This window comes from Lissotriton vulgaris, chromosome 6 (assembly GCF_964263255.1).
Source record: "Lissotriton vulgaris chromosome 6, aLisVul1.2, whole genome shotgun sequence".
In the NCBI taxonomy this organism is placed as follows: domain Eukaryota; kingdom Metazoa; phylum Chordata; class Amphibia; order Caudata; family Salamandridae; genus Lissotriton; species Lissotriton vulgaris.
The window spans coordinates 1656781316-1656807878 of NC_141694.1; the positions used below are offsets into that span (position 1 = coordinate 1656781316).

At 53.4% G+C, this 26563-nt stretch overlaps 1 protein-coding gene across 3 annotated transcripts in view; it reads right to left on the reverse strand.

The window, feature by feature from the left end:
- Positions 1–1457: 1457 nt before the first annotated feature.
- The window catches only part of UBR2 (ubiquitin protein ligase E3 component n-recognin 2), a 1804160-nt gene continuing 1779054 nt past the window's right edge, over positions 1458–26563 (reverse strand). For 2 of the 3 annotated variants that reach the window (XM_086927821.1, XM_086927820.1), the window contains exon 47: positions 1458–2187. In XM_086927821.1, coding sequence (XP_086783947.1) covers positions 2046–2187 — 142 coding nt within the window. In that variant the 3' untranslated portion in view covers positions 1458–2045. The remainder of the gene's footprint in view (positions 2188–26563) is intronic. The other variant, XM_086927822.1, reaches the window with a different exon arrangement.

Sequence of the window (26563 nt, forward strand, 5' to 3'; positions counted from 1 at the left end):
AATGTCATTCATATTTACACTGACATTATGAAAATGTCAGACATAAGCCATCTGAAACCTTGGCAGCTATGTATAGTATGGCAAGAGGCATTTTGACCATCAAGGAGGACTGCCTGGAAATGCTTTTTCATGTCATCCATAACAGATCATTTGAGCCATATCACACTAGGAATGATTATAATTGGCTAAAAGGCCGTTAGAGTTAAGGGACTTCAATACCATACTTCTTGCGAAAAAAGTACTTTTGCCCAAAGCCATTGTGATTCCCTTTCAGAGGATGCTATGGTAAAAAAACTACGGATTGGCCCCCGGAACAGGAAGCTTTAACAAAAAGAGTCTCTGGCGAGGAGTGGTCCGAAAGGAGCGCTGTGTCATCTACAGCTGGGCGATAGTGGTGACCTACAAGCCCGTTGATGAACAGAGCGCAAGAAGGTTTCTGCCATGCCACCAAAATGGACACTAAAATGGCCCCATTAAAAGAAAGAAGGTGCTCTGACATAAATATAGAGGGCATAAGGACCTCTGTGAGTATGTTGATCTTGGTTTCTGTGGACGTTTGCAGTGGCGTTCCTTACAAGTGACTTACCTTGGGGTGGGGGAAATCACTTTGGCATGTATGTGGGCCATGGCCAACAAAAAACCTGCCCGACCAGCTCCCAGACGGCCTTCCCCTACGTGGAGGCGCAAAAATCGAAGGCTGCAATGTAGTGTTCCAGTCCCAGACAGCACATCTAGATGTTATATAGGTCTGAAAAGTACATCCTCTGGCACCTGCTATAGGGCTTAAACCGCGAAATTTTTAATAGACATTTGACTTAGTTGCTAATGGATTTTGTTGGTCAGGCAGCGAGAGAGAACTTTGGGCCTGCATCTTGGAGGTGTGAAAAAAATAGGAACAGTGTGTCGGTTGATGGCTAACTCCTTCGGTGCTCATGACGAGCCACAGTAGAGCTGTGCTCATGACAACTTGGTCTTGTTATTATGGCTGTGCGCCGCCCATGCGCGATTGATTCCCCGCCTGTGCGGGAGAATTAATCAGTGGGCGGGGTTGTGACAAGCCTAACTCCACTGTGACTCAAGACGAGCTAGGCTCGTCACGAGCACCGCAGCTCCCCCCGCCCCTTGGGGGAATTACCCCTGCAGCAAAGGGGCCAATATACTCTGGTGTCATCATGTATGGAGATGGAGTAGTCCCTGAAACCAAATGGCATCACCTGGTGGAACGTGAGAGCTATTACAAGGAAAAGCTTTCCCAGACCAGTCTGAAAACCACTGCAGGAATCTGCAGGTAGATGTGCGCATGCTAAGGCAAAAGTAAAACATTTCTCTATTACAAAAAGTGCTCTTGCAGACATATGAACTTCCTGCTGGTACATCATACTTGAGATTCAAATGCTACAATGCTTCTTGAAAAATGAAAAAGGTTTACAAAATATGACACAGAAATACCTTAAATATTTAAGGTTTGAGTGTAAAAGTTTATTTACTGATACACACCGACAGTTATATTTTCTCTTTATTACAACTTGTGTTCACAACATTTTAGGTACAAAATGCAGAACAATAAATAACGTAAAAGAATTTAGAGCAACAAAAACGTATCTGATGAGGGTCCCTCATATCGGTTTTTAATTTGTGATCAGAAATACTAATGAGTAAACTGAAGGATGGTAAGTTAATGATCTTGCTGGGTCTGTGCTCCAGCTTCACCTGTAATAATTCTCATGGTTTGAAAGAAAGCTTGACCTGATTTTGAAAATAAAATAGCGAGACCTTAGTATAGAAACTCCTCAGTTACCATGGTAACATGACTTTTTACATGTTTAGAAACTACATTGAAAATAATACAGTTCAAATCAGCTAACGATATGCGCTTTACATATTTACTTTATCAACTTTATCATTGGACTTTGCCTTTTATGGACTATACAAGAAAGCAAAAGTTGAAAACAAAAGTTCTTTTTCACTTAGATCTCCCACTTCTTATGTTCTTTTCCGAAGCGATGGTAAAAAAAGATCACAGTTAAGTGTAAAATATGTAATGATTATAAATGCTGCCAGTCAATGCCAGCCAATGTTTGATTTGCTTCTTGCGCGTGTCCGATCTCTTCCGTGATGCTATGCTGCTGCCACAGTTTTTGAATCTTTTTGAACCTCTCTTTGCATAAATGTAAAGGATTTCCCCTTCTAAAAAAAAAAACAGAAATGAAATGCATGCTAGTTATTCTGAAACAGTCCACTATCTAACAGTGAAAGTCAACTATTGTAAAAACAAATCATTTAGAATGTCAAAATATAGAACATAAATTCACTGACTCTTTTACAGAAGAGGAGGAGGTACAAAACACGTGTTCGGAAATGTCAAATTGGTAAAGGATCAGGCTGTGCCAGGTCCCACTTGCTTTCTCACTGGAGGTGTTGCACAAGTTACTACTAGTGTAACGATATATCTTTAAGAGACATTAGTTAGTGATAGATTCCTTACCTTAGAATATCCCCAGGCGTCAGACTGGATCCGGAAATTTTTGCGTAGCAGTATCCTTGCGCGTCGGTAGGCGTCGTCTGCGGCTCCGCGTCCGTCGTCGGGGGCACCGTGATGACGTCGTCGGAGTACTTAGACGCGCCTCCGCGTGCTGACGTCAGTTCTTAGACACAGCTTTTCCGCGCCAGAAATGCAGAGCTATGCTATAAGCCAACACTGGTGCCTTGAAACTAGGGCCCTGAAAGGAGATGACCTTAACCCTAGATATCGGTTCGCAGAACGAAGAGGATGGGTGAGTCGGTAAGGAATCTATCACTAACTAATGTCTCTTATGTAGTAACTTGTGCATCTGAAAGACAAGTTAGTGATAGATTCCTTACCTTAGAATAGATACCCCAGCAATACCAACCCCGGTGGTGGGTCTGCGAACCAATAATCACACCAGAAAGTCCTGGAGGACAGAACGGCCAAAGAAGCCATCCCTCCGGACTTGGCTGTCCAGGCAATAGTGTCTTGCAAACGTGTGCAGCGAGGCCCACGTAGCTGCCTGGCAAATGTCCTGTAGGGGCACTCCCCGGCCCAGGGCAGTAGTAGTTGCCGTGGCCCGAGTGGAATGAGCCCTCAGCCCAACAGGGGGTTCCTTCTTAGCCAAGGAGTAACACGCCTGGATACACAAGATGATCCACCGCAAGATGGTCCGCTTGTGCACTGCCTTTCCCTTCTTAGCGTCCACGTAACCAACAAAGAGTTGGTCATCCACCCAGAGCTGGCGTGTGCGATCCAGAGAGAGGATCCACAGCCTTTGCTGTGCACCATGCCACAAATCTGTTCCACCTGCAGGCATATACCGACTTTGTGGAGGGACGCCTGGCTGCCAGAATGATGTTACAGACCTCAGGAGGTAAGTCAAATGGCCTCAACTGTCGCTGCTCAATCTCCAAGCATGGAGATGGAGACTAGACAGGTTCGGGTGGAGGACCGTCCCCTGCTGCTGCGACAGAAGGTCCTCCTGAAGAGGCAGACAAACCGGGGGATCGACTGACATACTGAGTAGCTCGGGATACCAGTACCTTCGTGCCCAGTCCGGAGCCACAAGGATGACTTGTGCCTGGTCGCGCTTGATCTTCTTCAGCACTCTGGGCAGAAGTGGTATAGGCGGAAAGGCGTACAACAGACCGCAACTCCACTCGCGACGAAAAGCGTCTCCGAGCGAGCGCCGCCTTGGAAATTCCAACGCGCAGGACTGATGACATTGCGCGTTCTCTTCGGTGGCGAATAGATCTAACCAAGGCTCTCCCCACTGCTGAAAGAGGCCTTGCGCCACGTCCGAGTTCAGACGCCATTCGTGATCCATCATGCATCGTCGGCTGAGTTAGTCAGCCCTGGCGTTCAGAGAACCTGCCAGGTGTTGAACAACCAGGGTCACACCCTGATGTTCCTGCCACTGCCAAAGGCGCAGAGCATCCTGGCGGAGGGTCCACGACCCCACCCCGCCCTGCTTGTTGCAGTACCACATGGCGGTGGTGTTGTCCGTGAACACCTGCACTACACTCCCCCGGACAAAGGGGAGGAATGCCTTCAGTGCTAGACGCATCGCCCGCAGCTCCAAAAGGTTGATATGGAGCCAGGACTCCGCCAGAGACCAGAGGCTTCTGATCTCCGCCTCTCCCATGTGGCCTCCCCAGCCCTGGAGGGACGCGTCCGTCACAACTACGTGCTCCGGTTGGGGAAGGGAGAGGGATCTGCCGCTGACTCAATCGCGGTCCGTGAGCCACCACTGCAGCTGTCTCGCAGTGCCCTCCGAGATCAGGACATGGTCGGACAGGTTGCCCTGATGCTGGGCCCACTGAAACTTCAGGTCCCACTGCAGAGCCCGCATCCGCTAACGGGCGTGATGCACCAGAAGGATGCAGGAAGCCATCAGCCCCAGAAGCCGAAGCGTCAACCTGACCGAAACTCAGGATAAATGCTGAAAGATTGGAATCAGAGCCTGTATATCCCGAACCCGCTGTTCGGGTGGGTAAACCCGAAACTGCGCCGAGTCGAGAACTGCACCGATGAAAAGGAGCTTCTGAGAGGGGCACAAGTGTGACTTCAGCACATTGATGGAGAACCCCAGCAAATGCAGGAGGTCGGACGTAGTCTGGAGGTGGATGACGACTGTCTGGGGCGAGCCCGCCTTCAACAACCAGTCGTCTAGGTAGGGGAAGACTGAAACCCCTAACCTGCGCAGATGAGCTGCGACCACGGCCATCACTTTCGTGAACACCCGTGGGGCGCTGGCAAGGCCGAAGGGGAGCACGGTAAACTGAAAGTGCTCGTGGCCTACCATAAACCGCAGGTAGCGCCGGTCGGCCGGCATGACGGGGACGTGGAAATAAGCGTCCTGCAAGTCCAACGCTACCATCCAGTCTCCTGGGTCCAGGGCAGCTAAGACCTGAGCCAGAGTCAGCATTTTGAACTTCTCCTTCCGGAGGAAGCCGTTGACGTTCCGTAGATCCAAGATAGGGCGTAGGCCCCCTTTGCCCTTCTTGGGTACCAGAAAGTAGTGGGAGTAGCAACCACATCCTACTTCTGGCCCAGGAACGCGCTTGATGGCCCCCTTGGCCAAGAGGGCCGAAACTTCCTCCTGCAGAAGCCGCAAATTATCCCCCGATACGCGGTGGTGTTGCGGTGGCATGGCTTGAGGGGTTGTCTCGAAGGGGAGGGAGTAGCCCCTTCGGACGATCTGCAGCACCCACCTGTCCGATGTGACAGTGCGCCAGTGCGAGTGGTGATGGCGAACCCTGCCCCCCACTGGCGTCAGTGTTACATGGGCCGAAAAGCACTGACTAGGAGGGTTTTGAGGCAGATGCTGTGGGGGAGGGTGTGGACTGGCCTCGCCGTTGTCCCCGACCGCCTCCACAGCGATTTCCACGGCCGCCACCGCGCTGTATCGTAGTCTGCGGTGTGTGGCTGGCAGCACGTGTGGGGGCGCCCCTTCCTTGGCCACGAAAGGAGCGAAAGGCACCCTTTAGCTGGCGCGGGGCCGAGCGGCCCAAGGACTTGGCCGTAGCCCTGGAGTCCTTAAAGCGCTCAAGCGCATGGTCTGCCTTGTCGCCAAAAAGGCGACGGCCATCAAACGGCATGTCCATCAGTGTGTTCTGGACATCGGCCGAAAAGTTGGCGGACCTCAACCAGGCGTGGCGACGAATCGCCACTGTCGTTGCCATCGCTCTTCCTAGTGAGTCGGTGGTATCCAGCCCACACCGGATAGAATATCTTGCTGCATCCCAGCCCTCCACAAGGGCTTGGCCGAGTTTAGCCCGTACCTCCAACGGGCACTCTGGCAGCACTTCCGCGACCGTGTCCCACAGCGAGTGGGTGTAGCGGCCCAAGAGGCATGCGGTGTTGCAAGACCGCAGACCCAAACTAAGGGACGAGAATATTTTCTTTCCATAATTCTCATACCTCTTGGATTCCTGATAAGGCAGAGCCGACGGGAATGCGGTCTGGGAATTAGAGGCCTGGATGACCAGGTTCTCAGGGGTGGGGTGGGTGGACAGGAAACATGGGTCGCCCGGGGCCGGGCGGTGGCGTCAGGCCACGTTCCTATCTACGGGCGAACCCGTAGCGGGCCTGGACCAAGTGCCCAAAAGAACGTCTGACAAGACCTCATTAAACGGCAACCGAGGCTCGGCCGAGCTTGACCGGTTTAAGGACCTCAGAGAGGAGGTTAGTCCTCACGGCCGCGACGGGGAGCTCAAGGCCCAAGGCCTTGGCTGCCCTCTTCAACACCACACTGTAGGTTGCCCCCTCCTCCGTAGCCACGGTAGGAGGCGAGACAAAACCAGTGTCTGGTGATGTGTCCAGACCACTGGCATCCCCAAGGTCACCTGTCCAGTCCTCTTGAGACTGACACTCACTCCTCAGACCCCTCCCAATTCTCCTCTTCACCCATCCCCTGATAGTCAGGGTTGTCAAACGATGAGGCCGGTTCATAGAAGCTAAACTTCCCAAGCGTCGTCGAAAGCGGCGCCATTCCGACGCAGGAACCGGCTCGAGGGAGGCATCGAGGACGGCGCCGGGGGTGACACATGATGGACCGACGCCGGTGAGGTTGTTAGGTCAACCGGCGGCGACCCGGATCCCGAGGCGGATCCAGTGGGGCCCTGCATCGCCGGGCCCGAAGGCGCCGGCGGCGTCAGGACCCTGGGGCCCTGCGGCGCCGGGCCCGAAGGCGCCGGCGGCGTCGGGGCCGAAGCACCCGACGCGTTGAGGCCGAAGCTGACGACCCGCTAATGGGCCCCAGACGGGTCCGCTGGGCCCGAAGGCGCGGCGGAGCCCGTCGGAGGAGAAAGGGACCTCATGGCCATGAGGAAGCGCTCGATCTCCTCCGGCGTCGCATCTTGCCCAGGGACCGGAGGGTGTGGAGCAGGACACGGCGCCCGCGACTCCGAGGGAGGCGCGTGGGCGGTGCCACCCAAACCCCCAGCCGCGTCGTGCGAGCATCGGGGGGAGTCAGAAGAGCGATGACGCCTCTTCGACTTCTTGTGTTTCTTACCTGACGACGACTTCGACCCAGAGGAGTGATGCCGACACTCTGAGCTGTGATGGCTCCGACCCCGCGACCTGTCCCTTGTCCTCCCGTGGGACCGGGACCTTTCGCGGCGCGGGGCCGACTGCCGGAGTTCGAGTCGCCTGCGGGACCGCTCCCGCCTGCCTTTCGAAGACAGGGCCCGGCAGTCGGGGCAGGTCTTGTCGTCGTGGTCAACGCCGTGACAGAGGAGACACCGACGATGAGGATCCGTGACCGACATCGTGCTATCGCAATCCTCGCAATGCTTGAAACCAGGCATCCCTAGGCACCCTCCGGAGTCGCAAGACTCGAGAGAGATGATCAAAAGAGATCAAAAAGACTAGTAAAAGAGTGACTAAAAGTACTGCTTTTTCCAGATCGGCGCTTGCTGGCAAGGAAAAAAGAAGAACTGACGTCAGCACGCGGAGGCGGCGTCCAAGTACTCTGACGACGTCATCACGGCGCCGACGACGGACGCGGAGCTGCAGACGACGCCTACCGACGCGCAAGGGTACTGCTACGCAAAAATTTCCGGACCCAGTCTGACGCCAGGGGATATTCTAAGGTAAGGAATCTATCACTAAAGTGTCTCTTTCAGATCAGCCTCTCAAGGTAGGGTATATGAAAGCTTGTTTGGATTCTACATCTGATTCAAAATAACAGTACATTTAGCCCTATTTAGAATTTGGAGGATGGAGTAATGTCTGCTAGGGGGAAGGAGTTAATCCATCCATCGACTTGAGGGACATCTTGTCCCCTAATCAAGAAATGTCCGTCAGCCATCTCTTAACTTTGGCAGGAACCCCAGTCATGGCAGTTTCTGTCAATGTTGTAAAAGAATTGATTGATGTCTCAGTCATGTAGGACAACAGTTTTCATTTTTCAAAAACAAACTCCTAAAGCAAGAGTTTGTTTTTGAAAAAAGTTTAACTAATCATCTCCACCCAGTGGAAGCTTTCGCCCCTGGTGTGGAGGTAATGAACAGGTTACTTACCTTCCGTAACGCTGTTTCTGGTAGACTCTATCTAGCCTCAAATTCCTCACTTTTTGAATATTCGCCAGGTGTAAGACTGGATCTGGAAACTTTTCAGCAGTACCTCTTCATGGCAGAAGGTGGCACTGAGCGGGTTCACACTGACACCATACTGCTCCAGAAGAGGGGTGCAGGGCCTATATAGGCTCCACTCCTTCATGCAGCCATCAGTTGCTTTCATGACTGTCCAAGCCTCCAGACATGAAACCCAAAAGCAAATCAGTAGACCAGTGTGCAGATTCCTATACTTGGGATTTTAATAGTAAAGGGGAGAGTTCAATCACAGAATGGGGCGTATGGGAGAGTCAGTGAGGGATCTGCACCTAGAGAGTCTCTACCAGAAAGACTGTTACTAAAGGTAACTAACTTGTTCTTCTGATTGAGACTTCTAGCCTTAGACTCCTCACCTTTTGAATATATAACAAAGCAGAACCTAATTGTAGGTGGACTGTAAATGGAGTCCTGCAACACAGAAAAGGGCAAAATGCCTGACTGACTTGGCTGTCCAGACATAGTGCTTCATGACCGTATAGAGGGACGCTCACATAGCTACCTGGCAGATGTCTAGGACAGGTACTCTGCGTGCTAATGTAGTGATAGCAGCTTTGACCCTGGTGGAATGGGTGCGCAGTCCTCCAGGAGGCTGTTACTTTGTCAATGAGTAACAGATCTAAATGCAGAGCAAAAACCAGCCAGAGATTATACGCTTTTGCACAGCCTTGACTTTTTTTCTCCAACGACCCCACAAAGATATGATCATCCACTCAGTGGTCTTTGGTACGATCGATGTAGAAGTTGAACACTCTTTGGGGGTCTAAGCGATCGAGTCTCTCCTCCTCCTTAAAAGGGCAAAGCACAGTGTAGAACGCCGGCAGAGTAATGTTTTGTCCGATGCAGAACTGCTTCACAACTTAGGGGAGAAAGGATGACCTAGTTTGCAGAACCAGCTTATCGAGAAAGAAGGTGGTTTAAGGTGGATGCACAAACAGAGCCTGTAGCTCACTCAAATGCTGTGCGGAGGTGACGGCAATCAGGAACACCGTTTTGGTCGTGAGAAGCTGCAGGGAATTACTAGGGAGCAGCTCAAATGGACTGCCCATCAAGTGAGTAAGGACAAGATTGAGAACCCATTGGGTCATCAGAAACGAATTAGGGGGAAATATATATTGCAACCATTTCAAGAAGCGCACAACAGGTGATTTGAACAAGCAGGGTTAATCAGGCAACCATAAGAAGACCGATATGGCCCAAAGGTAACCTTTAACTGTGCCCACAGCTAGGCCTAGCTGGGTGTGAGTCAGTACAAATAATAAAACATCAGTTTGGTCTGGAAAGGGTCAATCAGGCAAGTCCTGCACCAAAAAATAAATTTGTTCCATTGACAGGCGTATACAGTTTTTGTCGAGAGATGCCTGGCTGCCAAGATAACCTCAACAACATCGAGAGGAAGGTTGAGGGTGTTCAGCTGTTGCTGCTAAATGTTCATGCATGAAGGTGCAGGTTGCAGAGGCCAAGGTAGAGAACCCAGCCCTCCTGCTGCAACAGCAGATCCTCCCAGAGGGCAGTCTGATTAGAGTATAGATACTTAAGCCCAGGAGTTCTGGGTACAATAGTCTCTGTGCCCATTCTGAAGCCACTAGGATAACTTGGGTCCAGTCTGTCCTGATCTTCTTGAGAACTCGGGCAGGAGTGGCATTGGCACAAAGGCATCCCGGAGTCTAAAGTTCCACTCGAGGCGGAATGTGTCTCAGAGTGAAAGACGCTTCTTAACACCAAAGCAAAGAAGTGCTGACAGTGAGCGTTCTCTGAGGTGGCAAACAGACTGAGCCAAGGTTATCCCCATTCGTGGAAGAGACCTTGGATCCACCTCTAGGTGTAGATGCCACTTGTGATTCGCTAGACACCGACGGCTGAGTTTATCCACCCCTGCATTCAGCCAGGAGGCTCACCACCAAGAAGATTCCTTAGCGGTCACAGTATTTCCAGAGGTGCAAGGCCTCCTGGCACAGGGTCCTTGACCCCATCATGCCCCCTTTCTTGCAGTACCACATGGCGGCGGTGTTATATGTGGGCAACTGTACCAACCTTCCCTTAGTAGACAGTAGGAAACTTTTAGTGCGAAGTGGATTGCCCTTAGCTCCAAAAGGTTGATATGGAGCCAGGACTCTGCCTGAGACCAGAAACCTCTGATTTCCAGTTCTTCCAGGTGGTTGCCACAGCCCACCTGTCACCACTGTCAACTCTGGGTGGAGAAGGGAGAGGGACCTGCCACTGACCCAATTGCAGCCCAGTAGCCACCACTGCATATCTTTTGCAGTCTCCTATGAAAATTAGACACGGTCGGAGAGGTCCTCTTGATGTTGTACCCACTGTGACTTCAGATCCCACTGCAGAGCCCACATTTGTCACCTAGCGTGCTTGACCAGGCAGAAGGCCATCTGTCTCAGCGACGACCTCACTGAAATCCAGGAACAAGACTGAAAGATCAGGATAATAGACTGAATATTCTGGACTCCCTTTCCCAGGGGAAAAGCATGAAATCCAAGTGTGTTCAGAATGGCTGAGCAACGACGCCGGATGCGGAGTCGACCAACGCCACGACTCACAGGGTTACTGCTGACGAGAAACTTTCCGGATTCATCTGACGGGGGATATTCTAAGGTAAGGATCCTTCACATCTGAGCTGTATCCAGAACCGCTCCGATGAAAAGTAGCGTCTGAGAGGGAATCATGTGTGACTTCAGCACGTTGATCGTGAACCCTAGCGAATGCAGGAGGTCCACTGTAGTCTGGAAGTGGGAGACGAAAGCCTGGGGCGAACTTACCTTCAACAGTCCGTCCTCAAGATAAGGGGAGACTGGAACCCCTGATCCGCGCATATGAGCTCGACCACCGCTGTAGGAGAGTAGGGTCTGCAATCCTATGGTCACCCCCGATTTTTGCTTTTTGCTTCCTGGTTTACGACTTTCCCTGGCTGTGGGCCTGCTAATCAGACCCACAGCCTAGCTGTTCTCTCTCTAAATTGACAAGCATGTACCTTAGGTGCACTTACCAATTGGTATTGGGCCACCTTATCAGTCCCTGTACAGCATACCTTAGGTATCCAGGGCATAGGTGTACCCAGGGCCTACCAGGGGCTGCAGCATGTATTATGCCACCCCTGGCTGGCCATCCAAATCTGACGCAACTGGCTGCACGACAGCTGGGGCAAGGTGGTGTAATCACCCTTTGCTTTAGATATAGTATTCCTATATCTAACCCTAAAATGGACACATGTATTCCTATCAGTCACTCCTATGGCAGGCCTTATCAATCCTGAAGGCAGAGTGCTTGGAATTATGTGAGATGGTGCTCTGGCATGAGCTGAGCCCGTTTGAAGCTTGCGGAACCAAGTCCTAATAGCTGTTCCATGATAACGCTATACCATATACTCTTAAGTGCATTATGTACCTCGCGGTCAAATGCTAACTTTGGCATAGCATTATCAAAACATGTCGAGTAAGGTGTCATACGAATTGGAATACTAACCCCTCGCCAATTCTGGCGACGGGGTTGGCATTCCACCCTTCTAGAGGGACACGACATGTATGTAACTGTGAACCCTGGTTAAAGTTAACTCGAGCCTCAGCATCACAAAATGGATGCTGCCACCACAGACACAAGTCTGACCTCCTGCTGCTGGGAGTCCTTCCAGTGAGGGAGGCTTAGACAAAGGGTTTCCTGCCTTGGGAGGTGCTAGCACCACCCCAGACAGGATTTTGTGTATTAGGTAGGACAGGGCTCAAAGGAATGAGACATGCCTGGGGCACACAAGGTGCCCTGTGCATACACCGGTCAGAACCAGTTCCTGGGGCACTCCAGCCCCAGAGCTGGCGCAAGACTGGACAAAGTCAAGGGGGTGTAACCACCCCCCTTCCTGGTCCCACCCAGAGGAGGGACCTAGTCGTAGTGCAGCCCCCTTTAGCCGGATAAAGGTAGGAGCTGGTCCCATTCCAAATCAGATTATCCTGAACAACTTCCTAAGAAGAAACTCTGGACTTCGACGTTCTGCTCCCCAGAAGACTGAAGATATCTCCCTTGTGGGCAAGGAGTGTCCACCCTGCACCAGCAGGCACCATCAGCGTACAGCGGCTTCCCTTTGTCGTCTTCCTGCAAGGATCCAGACTTCAGAGCCCGACGAGACTCGGACTCCCAGACCTCTCCGACCTCTACCCACATCTGCAGCACAGCTGAGACCCGTGGGTGCGACGAGACACGTGGGACCGGCCATCTTGGAAGAAGCAGCACTTCGCTCCAGCACGACTTCAGAGGCATCCTCGTCCAAGTGCTTTGGGGACTGAGAAGCCCCGACCCCGAGCAGCTCCTGCATCGAAGATCAGCCCTCCAGCATCCACGAGATCTGCTTGGTGCCCTTCTGCCTGTTTGCTGCTCGACGCGTTGTCTGGTCACTTGCCGGCTGGCTTGTGACCTCCTAGACGACGAACTCAGACAACTTTGCTGCTGGTCTGGTTGCTCCAGATTGGCCCTTGCTCCCTTCCAAAAGAGGAGCACCCCGGACCCTCCTGGTCCACTCCAGACGCCGTTTCCACTCACCGCGTGGGTTGCCTTTGCCAAGGCCTGTTGAACCCGAATCTGGAGACGACACCGCCGACAGCGAGAGCCTGCGTGGGACAGCTCGTGCCTCCATCCTGGTTGTCGAAGACACCACCTGGTCCACGTGGCTGTGGAGACAAGCGTCCACCTTCACCTGATCGCGACAACGACATCTGGTTCCACTCCTGGTTCCACTCTAGTCACTGGCTAGTGACTTTGAACATTGTCCCCTCTGCTTTCAGGTTCTTCTCTTCGCTGATTCACCCTTGGATCACACCGGACATCTTCCTCCTGACCGCCTGCAGCATCTTTTCCTCCAGGCTCCATAGACTTCAACGCCGGAACCCGACACGACTTGGCACCTATGCACCCGCAGTCTGTGGGTGAGGTAATACGAGCATTTCGGTGCTCAAGGGTAGCTTGGCTCTCCTAGTGTCTAGTTCCACAGTCGTTTTAGTCCTAACTAGTCAGGGACGTCCGTATTCACCTTTTCTTTAAACTGTACTGTCCATAGACTATTGTACGCATCTCGCGTGTGAGTTCACAATCTGCACACGCGTTCCGTGGGCCTCCTATTACTTACCTCCAGTTAGTATAGTGTGGTCCCAGCGATCCTACAACCTCTGGACAGCTCCATTCCTTTGATTGACTTTCGCATTCCATTTATTTAGTATATGGTTTGTTGCGCCCCTCAGGCGTTCTTGTAAATATTGTGCGAACTCGTATTTCCTTTCAAGTATTGTCATGTGCTTAGCCCTCTGACCTCATAAAGAGTTCAGAGGTGTATGTTAGGTAATAAATATCTGTTTATTTTCATAACAACCTGTGTGGTGTCCTTTCACTTGGTATTCAAGGGGTTATATGTGGTAAAACAGCTGGCTTCACATGCCATTCAGAGTTTAGCCTAAAGACTGCTTTTGTCCACGCTACTAGGATAGCTGGTCTATAAGGTTGACTTACAACCAATCACCATAAGGGTTGTTTGGACTGATACAAGGTGATCACTAGAACTAGTGAGCATCATATATCAGGCCAACTTCTCACAACCGCCATCACTTTCATGAACACCCAATGGGCATTGGTAAGGTCAAAAAAGGGAGCACGGCAAACTGAAAATGCTTGTGGCCTACCATGAACAGTAGGTAACGCCTTTGGGCTGGCAGGACGGGGGTGTGGAAATAGGCGTCCTGCAAGTCCAACACTACCATCTAGTCTCTAGGATCGAGGGCAGACAGGACCTGAACTAACGTACAAGTTACTTACCTTCGGTAACGATATATCTGTAAGAAACAGTAGTTAGTATTAGATTCCTTACCTTAGAATATCCCCAGGCGTCAGACTGGATTCGGAAAATTTTGCGTAGCAGTACCCCTGCGCGCCGGTGGGCATCGTCTGCGGCTTCGCGTCCGTCGTCGGCGCCGGGATGACGTCGGAGTACTTAGACGCCGCCCTTGCACGCTGACGTCAGTTCTTATGCACAGCTTTTCCGCGCCAGAAACACAGAGCCATGATGAAAACCAACACTGGTGCCATGAAAACTAGGGCGCTGAAAGTGGATGACCTTAACCCTAGATATCGGTTCGCAGAAACGGGGAGGATGGGTGAAACGGTAAGGAATCTAATACTAACTACTGTTTCTTACAGCTATATTGTTACCGAAGATAAGTAACTTGTGCATCTGAAAGAAACAGGTTAGTATTCGATTCCTTACCTTAGAATAGATACCCCAGCAATACCAACCCCGGTGGTGGGTCTGCGAACCAATGATCACACCAGAAAGTCCTGGAGAACGGAACGGCCGAAAAAGCCATCTCTCCGGACTTGGCTGTCCAGGTAGTAGTGTCTTGCGAACGTGTGCAGCGATGCCCACGTAGCTGCCTGACAGATGTCCTGCAAGGTAACTCCCCGACCCAGGTCAGTAGTAGTCGCCGTGGCCCGAGTGGAATGGGCACGTAGCCCCACAGGAGGCTGTTTTCTAGCCAGAAAGTAACAAGCCCTGAGGCACAAGACGACCCATCGAGAAATGGTATGTTTGTGCAACGCCCGTCCCTTCTTAGCCCCCACGTAACCAACAAAGAGTTGGTCATCCACCCGGAACTGGCGTGTGCGATCAGGATAGATAGACAGCGCAAGTTTTGGGTCCAGACGGTGGAGCCTCTCTTCCTCTTTCGAGGGATGCGGAGGCAGAAAGAAGGTGGGCAAGGTGATGGACTGCCCGATGTGGAAGGCTGTGACTACCTTGGGCAGGAAAGATTGTCGCGTCCGCAACACAACTTTGTCCGGATGGACAGAAAAGAAAGGAGGTTGAGAAGAAAGAGCCTGGAGCTCACTCACTCTCCTGGCAGAGGTGATGGCAACCAGGAATGCAGTCTTGAGAGTTAGGAGACGAAGAGGACAGTTATGAAGTGGCTCGAAGGGAGCGCACATCAGATAAGTCAGAACAAGGTTTAAGTCCCACTGGGGCATCACAAAAGGAACAGGAGGGAACATATGAGTGATGCCCTTCAAAAACCTATTTACAACTGGGTACTTGAACAAAGAGGGCTGATCAGGGAGCCTTAAGAAGGCGGAAATGGCAGAGAGGTAGCCCTTTAGAGTGCCCAGAGCAGAGCCCTGCTGGGCAAGAGAAAGAAGAAAGAGGAGAACCTCTGAATGAGGGGCAGAAAGGGGATCCACAGCCTTTGCTGTGCACCATTCCACAAATGTGTTCCACCTGCAGGCGTATACCGATTTTGTGGAGGGACGCCTGGCTGCCAGAATCACATTACAGACTTCAGGAGGTAAGTCAAATGGCCTCAACTGCTGCCGCTCAATCTTCACGCATGTAAGTGGAGACTGGACAGGTTCGGGTAGAGGACCGTCCCCTGCGGCTGCGACAGAAGGTCCTCCTGAAGAGGCAGATGAATCGGGGGATCGACAGATATGCTGAGTAGCTCGGGATACCAGTATCTTCGTGCCCAGTCCGGAGCCACAAAGACGACTTGGGCCCGGTCGCGTCTGATCTTCTTCAGCACTCTGGGCAGAAGTGGTATAGGTGGAAAGGCGTACAACAGACCGCAGCTCCACTCGCGACAAAAAGCGTCTCCGAGCGAGTGCCGCCTTGGAAATTCCAACGCGCAGAACTGATGACATTCCGCTTTCTCTTCTGTGCCGAATAGATCCAACCAAGGCTCTCCCTACTGCTGAAAGAGGCCTTGCCCCACGTCAGAGTTAAGACGCCATTCGTGATCCATCATGCACTGACGGCTGAGTTCGTCCGCCCTGGCGTTAAGGGAACCTGCCAGGTGTTGAACCACTAGGGTCACGCCCTGATGTTCCAGCCATTGCTAGAGGCGCAGAGTCCACGACCCCACCCTGCCCTGTTTGTTGCAGTACCACATGGCAGTGGTGTTGTCTATGAACACCTGCACTACACTTCCCCGGACAGAGGGGAGGAATGCCTTCAGTGCAAGTTGGATCGCCCGCAGCTCCAGAAGGGTGATGTGGAGCCGGGACTCCACCGGATACCAGAGGCCTCTGATCTCCGCCTCTCCCATGTGGCCCCCCCAGCCCTGGAGGGACGCGTCCGTCACAACTACGTGCTCCGGTTGGGGTAGAGAGAGGGATTTGCCGCTGACCCAATCGCGGTCCGTGAGTCACCACTGCAACTGTCTTGCAGTGCCCTCCGAGATCAAGACATGGTCGGACAAGTTGCCCTGATGCTGGGCCCACTGAAACTTCGGGTCCCACTGCAGAGCCCACATTCGCCACCTGGCGTGATTCAACAGAAGGATGCAGGAGGCCATCAGCCCCAGAAGCCGCAGCGTCAACCTGACCGAGACTCGGGATAACGGCTGAAAGATCGGAATCGGAGCCTGAATATCCCGAACCCGCTGTTCGGGAGGATAAACCCGAAACTGCGCCGAGTCTAGAACCGCTCCGATGAAGAGGAGCTTCTGAGAGGGAAACAGGTGTGACTTCGGCACATTGATGGAGAACCCCAGCAGGTGCAGGAGGTTGGCCGTAGTCTGGAGGTGGCTGACAACTGTCTGGGGCGAGCCCGCCTTCAATTACCAGTTGTCGAGGTAGGGGAAGACTGAAACCCCTAACCTGCGCAGATGAGCTGCGACCACCGCCATCACTTTCGTGAACACCCGTGGGGTGCTGGTAAGGCCGAAGGGGAGCACAGTAAACTGAAAGTGCTCATGGCCTACCGTGAACTGCAGGTAGCGCCGGTGGGCCGGCAGGACGGGGATGTGAACATATGCGTCCTGCAAGTCCAATGTTACCATCCAGTCTTCTGGGTCCAGGGCAGCTAAGATCTGAGCTAAAGTCAGCATCTTGAACTTCTCCTTCCAGAGGAAGCTGTTGACGTTCCGCAGGTCCAAGATAGGGTGTAGGCCCACTTTGCCCTTCTTGGGAACCAGAAAGTAGTGGGAGTAACAACCACACCCTACTTCTGGCCCAGGAACGCGCTTGATGGCCCCCTTGGCCAAGAGGGCCAAAACTTTCTCTTGCAGAAGTTGCAAGTGATCCCCCGACACGCGGTGGTACTGCGGTGGCATGGCTGGAGGGGTCGCCTCGAAGGGGAGGGAGTAGCCCCTTCGGATGATTTGCAGCACCCACCTGTCCGATGTGATGGTGCACCAGTGGAGGAGGTGATGGCGAACCCTGCCCCCCACTGGTGTTAAATGGGCCTGAAAGCTCGGACTAGGAAGGCTTTGAGGCGGATGCTACGGGGTGGATGTGGACTGGCTGCGCCGTTGTCCCCTGTTACCGCCGCAACGGTAACCACGTCCGCCACCGCGCTGAATGTTAGTCTGCGGCCTGTGGCTGGCAGGACGTGTGGGAGCACCCCTTCCGTGGCCACGAAAGGAGCGCTAGGCAGAAGGTTGCGAACGCGGGCCGATAGGCATAAAGACTTGGCCGTAGCCCTGGAGTCCTTGAAACGTTCCAGCGCATGATCTGCCTTGCCACCAAAGAGGTGGCTGCCATCAAACGGCATGTCCATAAGGGTGTTTTGGAAATCGGCCGAAAAGTTGGCGGACCTCAGCCAGGCGTGGCGGCGAACCGCCACAGACGTGGAAATCGCTGGTCCTAGCGAGTCCGTGGTATCCAGTCTACATCGTATAGAGTACCACGCTGCGTCTCTTCCCTCCCCGAGGGCTTGAGTGAGCATCGCCCGGGCTCCCTTAGGGCACTCAGGTAGCATGGCCGCAACGGTATCCCACAAGGAGTGGGTGTAACAGCCCAAAAGGCATGCAGTGTTGACCGACCGCAATCCCAAACTAGGGGAGGAGAACATCTTCTTTCCGAACTGCTCATACCTCTTGGATTCCCGATCTGGTGGTGTCGTCGGGAATGCGGATTGGGAAGTAGAAACTGGATAACCAGGCTCTCGGGAGTGGGGTGGGTGGACAAGAAACTAGGGTCGCCCGGAGCTGGGCGGTGGCTCCTAGCGACGTTCCTATCTACAGGGGGACTTGTAGTGGGCCTGGACCAAGTGCCCAACAGGACGTCCGTGAGAGCCTCATTATACGGCAGTAGGGGCTCTGGTGAGCTTGCCTGCGGTTTAAGGACCTCTGTGAGGATGTTAGACCTCACTGTTGCGACGGTGAGCTCAAGAGCCAAGGTCTTGGGTGCCCTCATCAGCACCACACTATAAGCAGCCCCCTCCTCCATAGCCAAGGTAGGAGGGGAGACAAAACCTGTGTCTGGGGACGTATCCAGGCCACTGGCTTCCCCTAGTTCCTGTGTCCAGTCCTGAAATGACTGGCACTCACGTGCCACGGGGTCCTCAGACCCCCCCAGTCCCCTCGTCGTCCATGTCCTGAAATTCAGGTGTAAAGGATGGACCCAGATCCTCGAAGTACTCTGCCGATTGATGCCGCTCCAACGTCGGATCCGGGCCGAGGGGTAGACCAGGGACGGCGTTGTGCGGGGACGACGTTGGGGAGGACACCCTAGGGGCCGACGCAGGTGGGGTCGTAAGGTCGACCAGCGGCGACCCGGATCCAGAACCGGATCCAGCTGGACCTTGCAGCATCGGAACCAAAGTCGTTGATGGCGCTGGGGCCGAAGCACCCGGCCCACTTGGGCTCCCAGTCGGGGCCGCTTGGCCAGAAGGCGCCGCAGAACCCGACGGAGGAGAGAGCGACCACATGGCCATGAGGAAGGCATCGATCTCCTCCGGAGTTGCGTTCTGCCCAGGGACCGGCGGGTATGGAGCAGGCCGCGAGGCCTGCGGCTCCAGCGGAGCCGCGTGGGCGGTGTCACCCGAACCCCCGGCCGCGTCGTGCGAGCGTCGGGGGGAGTCAGAAGAGCGATGTCGCCTCTTCAACTTCTTGTGCCTCTTACCTGAGGACTTGGAGCCGGACAAGTGGTGTCGACTTGACGAGCTAATATTGACTCCGGCCCCGCGACCGGTCCCTCGACCTCCTTCAGGACTGAGACCACGAGCGGCGCGGGGCCGACTGCCGGAGCTCGAGGCGTTTAGGGGACCGCTCCCGCCTAGCCTTCGTCATCAAGGCCCGACAGTCGGGGCACGACTTGTCATTGTGGTTGGGCCCCAGGCAATGTAGGCATCGGCGATGGGGGTCGGTAACCGACATCAGTCGGTTGCAGTCGGCCTAGGGCTTGAACCCGGGCATCCCTACCGGTACAGATGGGAGTCGTAGACTCGAAACGGATCCAAAAAGGATCGAAAAAGTTTAGTCAAAAAGTGACTAAAGGGTACCACTTTCTCCGAACCCGCGCTTGCTGGCGCGGAAAAAAGAAGAACTGATGTCAGCGTGTGAGGGCGGCGTCTAAGTACTCCGACAACATCATCCCGGCACCAACGACGCCGACGACGGACGCGGAGCCGCAGATGACGCCTTCCGACGCGCAGGGGTACTGCTACGCAAAATTTTCCGGATCCAGTCTGACGCCTGGGGATATTCTATGGTAAGGAATCTAATACTAACCTGTTTCTTTCAGATGTGAGCATTTTGAACTTCTCTTTCCGGAGGAAGCGGTTGAGGGCCCTCCGGTCTAAGATAGGACACAGGCCTTTGTCCTTCTTGGGAACCAGAAAGTAGTGGGAGTAACAACCACAACCTAGTTCTGGCACAGGGACCCTTTCAATAGCTCCCTTGGCCAAGAGAGCTGCAACTTCCTGGTGGAGAAGGACCCATTGATACTCCAACATGCGATGGAGTGCTGGTGGCATGGAGGGAGGGCTACTCTCGAAGGGGAGGGAGTAGCCCATTCGCTGGGTCCCACATCTGCAGCCACACAGAGACTGGGTAGCTTGCGCTCCATGTGGCAAGAGTGGGTGGAACGTGGTGGGGCACCCCATCTGTTACTACGAAAGGGGCTAAAGGCAGACAGCATGGGGGGAGAGGTTGCCGAGAGGCCCAAGTATCTGGCCGCAGTCCTAGAATCCTTGAAGCGCTCGAGCACTGAGTCTGCCTTGTCACCGAACAGGCGACGGCCAGCAAAGGGCGTGTCCAAAAGGGCGGATTGGACATCCCCAGAGAAACCAGACGTCCTCAACCAGCCGTAGCGCCTCAGGGCTACTGACTTGGAAACCGTTCTGCCCAGAGAGTCAGCGGTATCCAGCCCACACCGAATGATGAACTTAGGTTGTGTCTCGACCCTCTACCACTGCGCAGGTGAGAATGGCCTGGGGCGCCACTGGGCACTGTGGAAGCACTTGCGCAACCGTATTCCACACCGTATGGGTATAACGGCCCAAGAGGCATGCAGTGTTTAGCGACTGAAGCGCTGAGCTAGCAGAAGAAAACATCTTCTTCCCAAGGTGGTCGAGCTTCTTGGATTCCCTATCAGGCAGAGCAGTAGGGAATGTGCCCTTAGATGACGAGGCTTGGACCACCAAACTCTCAGGGGTAGGGTGTTGGGAGAGAAAAAGTAGGTCACACGGGGTGGGCGGTGGCATTGGGCAATCATCCACAAAAGCCCCTGTAAGAAATACAATGTCCCGAGCACAACTCCTCATGTAATTCAAAGAAGTCCAATCATTCTTCTTTTCGACGTTGATTATATTCTTGAAGTTTGATCAAATCTTCGGCTTAATCACATGTAACTTCCTTCAAATCATGTTATACAGAGCTCTCTGGGCCTTCTGGTGCTGGAGCTGGAGCCGCTGGCATCAAAGTCTGTGTGGCCCGGGGCGCACCGGCACAGTCTGGCTGCCAAAAAATGCCATGAAGCGCTTCGTATAAAGGTCAAAGCTGAGCAGGGGGTGCTCTGGCTCCGGGAAAGGGAGGGAAGAGCAGAGCCATCCCAGAAGTGGGCTCCGAAGACGGAGCTGGAGTGCGACGATGCTCCGTGTCCCGTCAGCCGACGGACTGGGAGAAGGCGAAGAGCGATGATGCTTCTTCGCCTTCTTGTACTTTGACTTACCTGAGGAGTGCGAAGACTTGGATGACGAGTGGTTGTGGCTCCGTGACTGGACCCGAGACCTTCCTCTTGATCCGGAGCTTGTACAACGTGGAGCGGACTGCTAGGCCTCCAAGAGCTTTTCGGGACTGCTCCCGCAAAGACTTCAGATTGATGGCCCGGCAGTCGGGGAACGACTTCAGGTCGTGGTCAAGCTCCAGGCACCAAAGGCACACTAGGTGCGGATCCATGACAGACATCAATTTGTGACAGGAGTCACAAGGTTTGAAGCCAGTCCAACGATGAGACATCCCTCGTGCTACCAGGAGTCGAAGACTCAAAAAGAAGTCAACAAAAGCTGAAAAAAGTTTAGTCAAAAAATTACTACTGGGCAAGCTTCTCTTTGGATCTGCGATGGCTGGCGCAGAAAAACAAAGAACTGACGTCAGCGCGCAGGGGCAGCATGTAAGTAGACACCGCAACGTCATCCTGGTGACCACGACGCGGATTGCGGACGCTGAGTTCACCGACGCCACCTACTGGCGCACAGGGGTACTGTTCTACAAGTTACTTACCTTAGGTAACGATTTATCTGGTAGAGACGATTCTAGCCGCAGATTCCTTCACGTAGAATTATCCCAGGAGTCGTCCGCGTACGTGACGTCAGCGATGTCACATAAGCCCCGCCCCGGCGCACCTACATCAGTTTTCTTCGGAGAACTTTTCCGCACCACAATGTGGAGCCACCAGACAATATCTATGCGGGCATGGGAACCTGGGAACAGTGTGCGAAAGAGTAGAAAAGAGGAAGACACCATAAGGAGCAGAGCAACACTGCAGTGTCCATAGGCAGGGACAGAAGAAGAACAGAGCAGAGATAACCACCCCTCCCTTCCCCCGTATACAAGGAAAATGCGTAAAGGATCATGACATGTGGCAGGCCTACAACCCCTATGCAGAAACAAGGAGGGGAGCCAAAACGGACAGGAACAACCAACCGCCAAGCCACCTCGGCATAGAGCGCAACCACCACCTAAGGAACCAGGGAAAGGCATGACCAGCCGACCCCAAGTCAGAGGGTAGCAGAGGGGCCAGGACCCCCAGTAGCAAGAGGGAGAGAAGTGAGCCAAAGGGAGGGAAGAGAGGGGAGGCAGAGGTTGGAAGGCCAACCGCCCCAACCTGGAGCAGCCATAGCCGCGGTGTACAGGAACATCGTAACCCCATCCTCCGAAGAACGAAAGAGGAGGAATGAACAGCTACAAGACGGACCACCCGTCAAGAGCCAGGAGACACTCACAAGAGACATAGCCCCCCACCGGGAGGCGAACACCGAAGAGCAACCAAAGGGCCCTCGCAGAACGGGGAGCATTGGCAGGCCGTGAAGGAATCTGCGGCTAGAATCGTCTCTACCAGATACATTGTTACCTAAGGTAAGTAACTTGTACATCTGATAGAGACTACTAGCCGCAGATTCCTTCACGTAGAATAGATACCCTAGCAATACCTACCGGGAAGGAGGGTCTGCGAAAGGACCCCACCAGCCATGACAGGACAGAGGGTCTCACAGGGGACCAGACCTGTGGACCGGGCAAGTAACCTGGTCCCTCCCAGGCAATAGGAGCTCCCACAAGCAGAACACCACAGACCCCAGAGGGATGGAGGAAGAATAAAAAAGAAAGAAGAGGCCGTCACCCTCACGATAGAGGAACCAAGGGCAAGGCCAGAGAGGCCGAAGTACCCTACACTCCTTCAAGGCAATAAAGCGTCCACCCAAGGCAATAAAGCGTCCACCCAAGCCAGGGGGAGAGCTCAGAGGGCCCAAGTAAACAAGGGAAAAGAAGGCAAGTCCACCCCAGACGGACGGCAACAGGCAAAAGTGGACTGGCAGCAGAGGGGTGGAGGGAAAAACATGCCAGGTTACGCGGCGCCGGAAGGTGCCGGTGCAGAAGATGTTGAGGCACTGGATCCCCTGAGGCAGGACTCCTCCAAGCCCCCGTCAGGGAAGAAAGGAGCGAACCCTCAAAGGGAAGCAAGATTTCCCTCCCACCAGAGCCCTGGTGGAAAACCTCCAAGAGATGGTCCGCCGGAAAGTGAGCAACCGGGTCGCCCATGCGCAGAATGCCCACAGCCGTGGACACCATGTGAGCAAAGGCTGAACCGCCTCCGTAGGGCCCTGAGGTGGAGAAAGCAGCTCCTCTGTGGGCGACGACTGCAAACTAAGGCGGCCGTCCCAAAGGCCAAGTGGGACGGGCAAAGGCCAGACCTGGAAGGTAGAGGGAACCGGAGAATGGGGGACCTGCAGCTCCTCTGATGAACACCTCTGCCCCAGAAATGGCGGGGAGCCGCCCTTCGACGACGCCGGTGAAAAAGACACCACACGGCGACCAGTCTCCGGGGAGGACGACACCAATAAACAACGGGTCTCCGGAGAAGAAGGAGCGTCTGAAGACTAATCCGCGGCACGACCCCTGCGCGGAGCCGTAGAGTCCGCCGCCTGAGGCAGGACGTCGACACCATCTGGCGTCGCCGGACTGGGCTCCTCCAAGTCACACTGCTCCGGGGACCAGAGTGGAGCCGGAGCCAGACTGGCCAAGGTGCGGCGCCAGAACGACGCCGACTCGACCTCCGCCAAGGCAGCCGCCTGCGTAGAGGAACGAGAAGGACCTGGGAGTGACACGCAGCCCTCTGCCAGCCCCAGCCCAAAATGTGGCGGAGGTGGCCCGGCAACCCATGTGGCAGAGCCAGGGACGACTCAACCTCTGACTCGCCCTCCAACGAGGCAGCTGTCTGCGGGGAGGGAAGAGAGGGGCCCGGAGAGGGGCCCCCACCCTGCCTCGACCCGGAGCGGGACGAGGAGGGTCCACCGACCCCTGTGGCGCCGCCCGGTCCAGCCACTGCCGGCACCGTAGCGGCGTCACCTCGACCTTAGACAGGACCATGGGATGCGACCGAGCCCCGGCGACCTCCTGCGACACCACAGGGACTCCCGCGGGACTTTGCGGCGAGGCAGAGACACCGTGGTCTGAAGGATAGACCCCCAAGGGGCCGCACTCCAACAGTGCCACATCCTCCAAGCCTGGATCCGAGCCAGTCGGCGCCGGGGGCCGAGCCACCGGCTGTGCCACTGAGGGCCCCATGCAAGGCAAGAGATCCGCTGACGCCCCAGGAGGGGAAGGAGGAGGAGACGCTAGTGAGGCCATCTGGACTCTTGACGCCCCATCACCGGGAAATGGTGGATAGGACGACAGGCAAGGCCGCATCACCCGCGGAGAGCCCACGCCCCTGGCAGGCCGGACACCAGCCCCCGGGGACAAACTGCGACACTAACCCACCGGGGAGTGATGCTCATGTGACATCGGAGAAGGGCGAGGACGACGACCACAGCCGTATCTGAAGCCGTCCGCCGAAGCTGACCGAGGGGAGGACGCCGACCTGGAGAGACATGCCAAGATAAGTTTTATCTGGCGCTCCCGCCACGACTTCGGCTTCAACTGTTAGTACGCCTCACTATCAGTGGTGCCATGATCCTCCCCTATGTGTTTTCAACAACAATATCTCAATCGGATTTAGTACGAGGGGCAAGTAACAACATATGTACAAGACATTATGAGAACGTGGAAAACAGGAAAGAGACTCTTGGGATTTCGGTTTTTAAAAAGTGCACGTAGCATCATATATTTTAAGAACACATTTCATACAGGACAGTTAAAGCGGCTGGTGATCCTCCCCTAAACACCACATACAAATAAGGTGAGGGTCTGTCGCCGACATAAGACGCCCACACGACATGCAAGTCTTGAAGCCCGAAGGCATTCGCACACTGTTCCACCCAAAAGAAGAGACAATGGGAAGAAAAAGGGGCCCAAACAGGCAGTAGCAAGGACTGGATCCGCGTTGCATGCGGAAAAGGAAAAAACTGACGTAAGTGCGCCGGGGCGGGGCTTATGTGACCTCGCTGACGTCATGTACGCGAACGACGCCTAGGCGGAGTCGCGTGATGCCGCCCAGCCCCCGGCGCCGGGATGCTGTGGCAAAAAGTTTCCGGATCCAGTCTCATGCCTGGGGATAATTTTATGTGAAGGAATCTGCGGCTTGTAGTCTCTATTAGATACAGAAAATATTCTCCGGACCCAGTCTTACGCCTGGGGGTAATTGTAAGGTAAGGAATCTATAAATAATGGTCTCTTTCAGATAAATGCAAGTATGTTCTTATGGCATGTTTCCAGCAGTTGAAATGTTTCTGCAAAAAGCTGCACAGTCTTTGTGGGAATCATTTTTATCTACCAAATAAATATAAGTATATTATTGTGACATGTTTTTGGCAGTTCACATGTTTCTGCATAAAGGTGGACTGTCTATGTTCATTAGATCCAAAATTTTTAATGGGCTTTTTCCACTTCCACCTTTCACAATCCATATGTTGTTTCTTACTTTATCACTTAATAGAACTTTTATTCCATTTGGATCCCATTACCTGTAATTTCTAAAATAATTTAAAACAAATGCCGGGGGGGAGGAGGTGGGGGTGGCTGGGGATGTCTCCCTAAAAAAAAAATATATACATATACACATACACACACTGGGTAGTTCTAGTTAGCCCAGCCTTTCCACAGAAAACATTTTTTTAATTTGCTAATAACGTTGGCACTGTCTGACAAATCTTCACAAACTTTTCCCAAAAAGTGATCTTTTCTGTCTAGTATGTGCGGTGAGAGTTTTGGGCGATCTGCCAAGCGGGACGCAGAGAAAAGAAGTGGGTCCCAAAACGCAAAATCCCCATGCATATTCAGTAGACCAAATTTAGCAAGAAGTTAGATCTTGATCCAGAAAGCACGCTTATTGTGACTTGAGGCAAATCTGTTCAGTAGTTTTTGAGTAATTAAGATTAAAAAATATTTGTATAGGTGGACCTAACGGTTTCAGGGACTCAAAGTGGATTGTTCACAGGAACAACCTAGTGGCCGGAATCGAGAATTGACCTACAAACTGGAGGGAGAGTGGGACCTGAGCTTCAACAGCAATCTCTTCTTCCACTCTGCGATGTAAAGCTTTGTCTCCAGATCTAGATCCCCTTTGCATGCATACATAACATGACTAAGTCATGACCGGAGCTCTGGCACCGATGGCATACCTCATGCGAACCCTACTGACAACTGCTTCCTACAATCTCGTTTGAAGGCTGTAGATTTGGGAAGGAACATGATTCCACAGCACAAACTGCAAATTTGAATTTGTCGTAATAAAGACAACATTTTGGGAGTGGAGCCCCAGATCTGCGCCAAAAAGCAAGGATGCAGGGGTGGGACTGATAAGTGGATTCAGTTCCCTTATGTCTGGAGCAGTAGGAAACCTAAACAGTGCTACACAATGTCGCCAGCTGGCGCGTATGAGTAATGCTGTTGACATTTTCTGGATCCAGTCCTGCGAATAGGGACATTTTAAAAGGAGGAACCTGAGGTTAGAAGTTTCTATCAAAATAACAAGTTACCTAGATTATGTACCTACTTTTTGGTGGATACCATATCTTTATGAAAAA